Source organism: Protomyctophum parallelum (assembly GCF_964188405.1).
Source record: "Protomyctophum parallelum genome assembly, chromosome: 6".
Lineage (NCBI taxonomy): Eukaryota > Metazoa > Chordata > Actinopteri > Myctophiformes > Myctophidae > Protomyctophum > Protomyctophum parallelum.
In genome coordinates this window covers 12855974-12861973 of record NC_139701.1, presented here as the reverse complement: position 1 = coordinate 12861973, position 6000 = coordinate 12855974, and the positions used below count along the sequence as shown (strand labels likewise).

The 6000-nt window shown below is 44.7% G+C and overlaps 1 protein-coding gene across 1 annotated transcript in view; it reads right to left on the bottom strand.

The window, feature by feature from the left end:
• Positions 1-2935: 2935 nt before the first annotated feature.
• Positions 2936-6000, bottom strand: part of shdb (Src homology 2 domain containing transforming protein D, b) — a gene marked incomplete at its 3' end in the record, with an annotated part of 40307 nt that continues 37242 nt past the window's right edge. The window contains 1 exon segment of the mRNA XM_083767435.1: positions 2936-3122. Coding sequence (XP_083623561.1) covers positions 2936-3122 — 187 coding nt within the window.

Genomic DNA, 6000 nt, shown 5'->3' with positions numbered 1-6000 from the left:
TATGCTTATTTGTGTTTTTATCTCTGACTTAGTGTTTTGTGTACTTTTATTTCACTTTGGCCAACTCTGTTGTTTTTAAATGAGCTCTATATTGGATTTTCTGTTACACTAAAGAGCTGGAGACCGCCGTTATTCGAACAAACACAGAAAGTAGAGCTTTTAACATTTTAAAGTTAACCAAACCTTTATTCTTATTTCATAAAAAAAAAACCCACAGCAGTGAAAACCTTGTATATTCAAATTAAGAAAGACCAACCATTCAGGATTTCTTAAAATCACGACAGCCATGCATTTTCTTTTTTTTCTCTTTTTTAACCCATTCTGAACGGGCACCCATTTTGGTGTCAGCATCATGTTATGCTTTAGCTATTGAAAAATAGCAGATCTACAAGCTCATATCGCGCCACCGAGTGGCGCGATACGAGCTTGTAGGTCTGCTATTTTTTGAAAAATCGAAGAACGACTGACATTTTTAGAATCTGATCTCAGGTCAGAATGGGTTAAATACACAAGGATCTGCAATGTTGTTGTACAATGTTCTCATAGAGAGGCAATGCCAGTGGTGGAAAGTACATTTACTTAAGTAATGTACTTAAGAGCAATTTTGAGGTATTTAAATTGTACTTTACTTGAGTATTTCCAATTTCCAAAACCTTTACTTCCACTCCACTACATCTCGGATCCAAATATTCATAACCTTTGATAACCTACAGTATATACACATTTCAGCCATCTACAAGCTCACAATGTGCATTGTGTGAGCTTGTAGATCTGCATGCTATCTTCAGAAGACTATTATACATTTGAAAACTTGAAATGGGAGATTCTGCATAATGAGTACTTTCTTTACTTTTGGGTACTTTCAAGTACATTTTTATACCAATACTTTTGAATTTCCAGACTTTTTATTGCAGTATTGATACTTTTACTTAAGTTAAATACTTGAGTACTTTTCCCACCACTGGACAATGAGAGAACAACAGTGAAAACAACAACGTTCCACACGTGACGCGCTTCCAGTGTTCGACCTGACGAGATCCTCATCGCCATGATTCTATTGGAGCGTAGTTAACCACATGATCATCATCGCCATGATTCTATTGGAGCGTAGTTAACCACATGAACCCCTATAGCATCATCCCTATTCTGGGCATGTCAAAATAGGCAAAACATTCAAGCAAAAATAGGATTAACGTCTCCAATCTGACGCAGAGGGAGCAACACCGTGTGAGCTCGTATTTCGCTCAAGAGATTGGTGTAGAGGAGGAACGGAAGGGGCTAAGTACAGACCCCTGGGGGACCCCTGGTTCTAGGAATAAAATAAGAGGAAGGTGCACAGAGGTGCGGCCCCAGGCTCCTGCGGGAGGTTTGCACATGCTCAGTGTAAACAGGAACTGCGATGATGGGAGTGTTCCAGCAGAGGTGCTAGAGGTGCATGAGAGTTGCTGACCCATAATAAAAAGGATATCAAAAAAAGAGAATAGTACAATGTTGATTTTGTTTTTAATTTAAAAAGTATATCAATTTCATAACTGTGAAAATGTTGTGTATAACAGACTGAAAGATAAAGGACAAGTAGGCCTACATTTACTAAATGTTAATGTTTTTGTATATTTATCTTTTGTGGATTTTCCATGTTCTTTTGATCCTCGCTTTGATAGTAGCCTACATGTGTTAAACTTAAATTTTTGTTAAAATGACAAAGGAACATGGAAACTGTTCATTCACGTGCTGTGGATGATATAAAACATTTGAAAAGGGAAGGGTGACTGCTGTTTAATTCTCAACATGTTCTGGATCTCATTATTTACATCACAAGTTATGAGCTCTCCATCTAGCACCTCTGCTGGAAAACTCCATCATCGCAGTTCCTGTTTACACTGAGCATGTGCAAACCTCCCGCAGGGGCCCGGGCCACACCTCTGTGCACCTTCCTCTTTATTTTCCCTAGCCCTGGTTAAGGAAGTACCTGTATATATATATATATATATATATATATAAAGGCTTAACTGCTGTGGTTAAGTCTGGTTTCAGGGGTGGCAGTGGATCAGAGGGTTGAGTGGCCGGCAGAGCAGCCGAATGGAGAACCGCGAGGTTCCCGGTTCGATCCCTGTGGGCTCCCCAGAGTTAGCGTCGAAGTGTCCTTGAGCAAGACCCTGAACCCCTAACTGCTCCCGATGTGCAGGTTGGTGCCTTTGCATGGTTTCCTCTCGCCATCGGTGTGTGAATGTGTTGTGTGTGAATGCACAATCTATATGTAAAGCACTTTGGATAAAAAGCGCTATTTATTTAAATGCACCATTTACTTTGTCACAGCGTATACTCTTGGCGCTTCTCGGGTCATTTCGATCGAGATGTCACGCAAGGAAAAAAACAAGCAATAATAAGGAATGGAACAAGATTGCCTGATGATGACCTGATGACCTGAACCCAAAGAGAAGAGACAAAACGGTTGGCCTAAAACCTAAAAGCTCCCGGTATTGCATTTCATATGAATTGATTCCCTGCTATGTCATCATGAGACACTTGGCACAAAAGCACAACAGCAGTGGGGGGGGGGGGGGGGTGGGGGGGGGTGGAAGGGAAGCCCAGCTGTCTACTGAATCATCAAAAATAGTCGGGTGGGGTCCGATGAGAGCTGAGCACGCTGGGTGGTGCAGTGGGGGAAATCCCCTCTCAAACATTCAAGTCAATAAGAAGTATCAAGTGTTTTCCGGTCACGGTGAAAAAACCCCGGATAGGTCTGGTCCTGGTCACGGAACTATTAACCCATTCTGAAACGGGAACCCACGGGAACCCATTTTATTATCGAAGAACGGCTGACATTTCTTTTAGAATCTGATCTCAGGTCAGAATGGGTTAATCAGATCAGTGTGTATACTGTCCAGTGGGAACCTCGTATGAATCTGATCTCAGGTCAGAATGGGGTTAACGCTCACAGAGTCTGAACCATCACCGGGTAGAGCAGGGAGAGGTGCTCGGCGCCGCGGATGGGCAGCCTGTGCGTGGTGTAGAAGTGGACGACCTCGGGGATGCTGTGGAACGGCAGGCTGTGCTGGCCCAGCACGTACTGTCCGTCTCTACACCGGGAGAACTTCATGTGCATGAAGCCCTGGCAGCTGCTGCTGGACCGGAAGGTAACGAGGAGAGAGGAGGAGGAGGAGGGTGAGAGGGGGGGGGGGGGGGGGGGGTGAGGAGAGAGGAGGAGGAGGAGGAGGAGGAGGGGGGTGAGGAGAGAGAGAGAGAGAGAGAGAGAGAGGGGTGAGGAGAGAGAGAGAGAGAGAGAGAGAGAGGTGAGGAGAGAGAGGGGGGGGGTGAGGAGAGAGAGAGAGAGAGAGGGGGAGGGGGTGAGGAGAGAGAGAGAGAGAGAGAGAGAGAGAGAGAGAGGGAGGATAGAGAGAGAGGGAGGGATAGAGAGAGAGAGAGAGGGAGAGGGGGAGGAGGGTGAGGAGAGAGAGGTAGGGAGGGTGGGAGGAGCGGAGAGGGATGGAGAGAGGGGAGAGGAGAGAGAGGGAGGGAGGGAGGGAGGTGGAATAAAGACAGATAAGGAAAAGAGAAAAGAGGGCATACATACATATGAGAAACGATGGGGACAATTTGATAGCGAGAGAGAGAGGACATGAAAGAAGGTCATAATAAAGGAGATGGCGGTGGCGATAGGGAAAGAGAGACACAGCTAAAAACACGAGAGCGAAGTGAGAGAAGATAGGGAAAGAAAGAAAAGGGAGAGAGACTGTGAAATGTGGGGCAGAGAGAGAGAGAGAGAGAGAGAGAGAGAGGACCAATCATGCGGCACGCCGCACATCTCATCCCATAATGACACGGTGGAGATGACAAGTCTCAATATATATAGTCTACTTTTCTACCCCTCTACGCTTTTATGGAACACATCTAACCAAGATTTAAAAACCATGTCAGAATTTATGACACAAGAAGCCGGGGAGCCGGAGGAGGCAATGAAAGGTGGGGGGCAAGATGGATGAGTGATGTTAGGGCAGTTGAGAGGAGAGACAAAAGGCGATTACTGTACCAGGTAGAGAAAACAGGAATCATATGCACGGCCGGGGCAAAGCACGCATGCAGCAAAGCCGGCAGGTTTTCCGTCTAAAAGTTACTGTAGGCACACACAGGACTTTCCCTTTAAGAGCCAGTCAGCCAGTCATGATCTATGTCTAATTATAGAAGCAGAGCGAAAGAGAAGTGCTCTAATTGGTCGTCTGCTGCCACTAGTCATTATTATAGTAAATCAAATCGAAGGGAAGCGTATAGCGAAACACGAACCGACTACAAACGGCTAAACAACAGAGAATTTAGAGTCACGCCACACTGTTCTTCCCCACAACATTGTGACTCAGATCATTGTGTCAGCGTTTCAATTTATGGACATGTCATCATCCAGCACTAGCTTGCTTTTTTTCATGAATACTTTGAAGCTGGTGGGCCTTGAATTGTGTCACCACTGACTCACGCTGTGCCGTTTAATGTTTAATGTCCATTTGCAACCCAACGGCATGCCATTGCCTCACCACGGCAAAAAAGCATTGTGGATGCATACGATTATACACTGTACAATACTCTTGAGATTTGTACAACTTGCTGTATAGACCAGGTGGGACAAAGTCACCGTTTTGTCAACTTACAAAGAACTAGATATCTACAGTCTTTGTACTCGAGTCCAGAGTCAAGTCAGACAAGTCCTATGCCAAGAGAAAAGCCTGGTCACGAGTGTGTCTCGCTGGAATGTTTCCGCTTCCGCCAGCACTTTTACAATCAACAGCGTAGTCCAAGACCGAAACCTTCTGTTTTGAGTCTACATCCTGACAGTTTTCTGAAAAAGCTATGTTTCTATGTCAGCCGTTCTTTGATTTTTCAAAAAATAGCAGACCTACAAGCTCGTAGCGCGCCACCGACGAGCTTGTAGGTTTGCTATTTTTCCAATAGCTAAAGCACAACATAATGCTAACACCAAAAGGGGTTCCCGCCCCAAAATGGGTTAAACAAGTCATAATTCCATTTACATGGAGTTTGTGTTATGTTTTTGTGCATCTCCAAATGTGATCAATACGTTCAACACGCTTTTGGTTGACTGACTACACGTGAATGAATGAAACTTCTGTATAATTAATTTGACCTGGCTTCCATCGACTAAAATCACACGTGAACGTACATGTTTTTTAATGATCTCTCCTGCAACTTCACTGTGTTTGTATGCTGTCCTGTGGGATTGGTGAAAAGTGTTTCAAGTCAACATGCTAGCAAAAGACTAAAAAGTGAGACAGCCACGGAAGGTCCAAATGTTCAAAAAGGGATCTATGATATCAAATCAAAGAAAGATGTCCCACACACCCCTGTCTGGAACTTGCAAAAAAGGATGCTCTTTATTCAATTGATGTTTCGGTCGGTTGAATTCAAATGAAACGTTTTCTGAGCCTTTGTTTTGATGGGTACAGACAGTGAATAGAGAGATGTGAAACACAGAGAGAGAGAGAGAGAGAGAGAGAGAGAGATAGAGAGCAGGGAAGTGAAATGCAGCATTATGGTCGGGCCGACCTGGGCGTCCGAGCCTACATGTTATAGTGATGGTACACGCCTCCAAACACTTGGGCAATCGGGTCGGCCGCCGGGAATACATTTCTGGTCGCGGTGACGTCGTGATGATTTGGTTTATTGTATTGTATGCTATAGTCTTGAGCTAATGTTAGCTAATGATCATTTAAAAATCATACCCATCTACTGTATTGCAACCAGAAGGTGTGTCCGTGTTTGTTTCTTTGCTTATTAGTGTGTGTGTAGTAGTGTGTTGTATATCTCTCACTCTAACCACATATACCGTACACATAATGCAGGAGCACGAATGACAGCATGGTGACGACTCCCTCCTCAATCCACCCAGTGGCGCCGCCCGTCGGGACGTAAAAAGTGTGTGTGTGGGGGGGGGGGGGGGACAATGTTTTCGAGATGGAGAGTCGAGACTAGAGGGCAACTGCAGTTACTGCATGT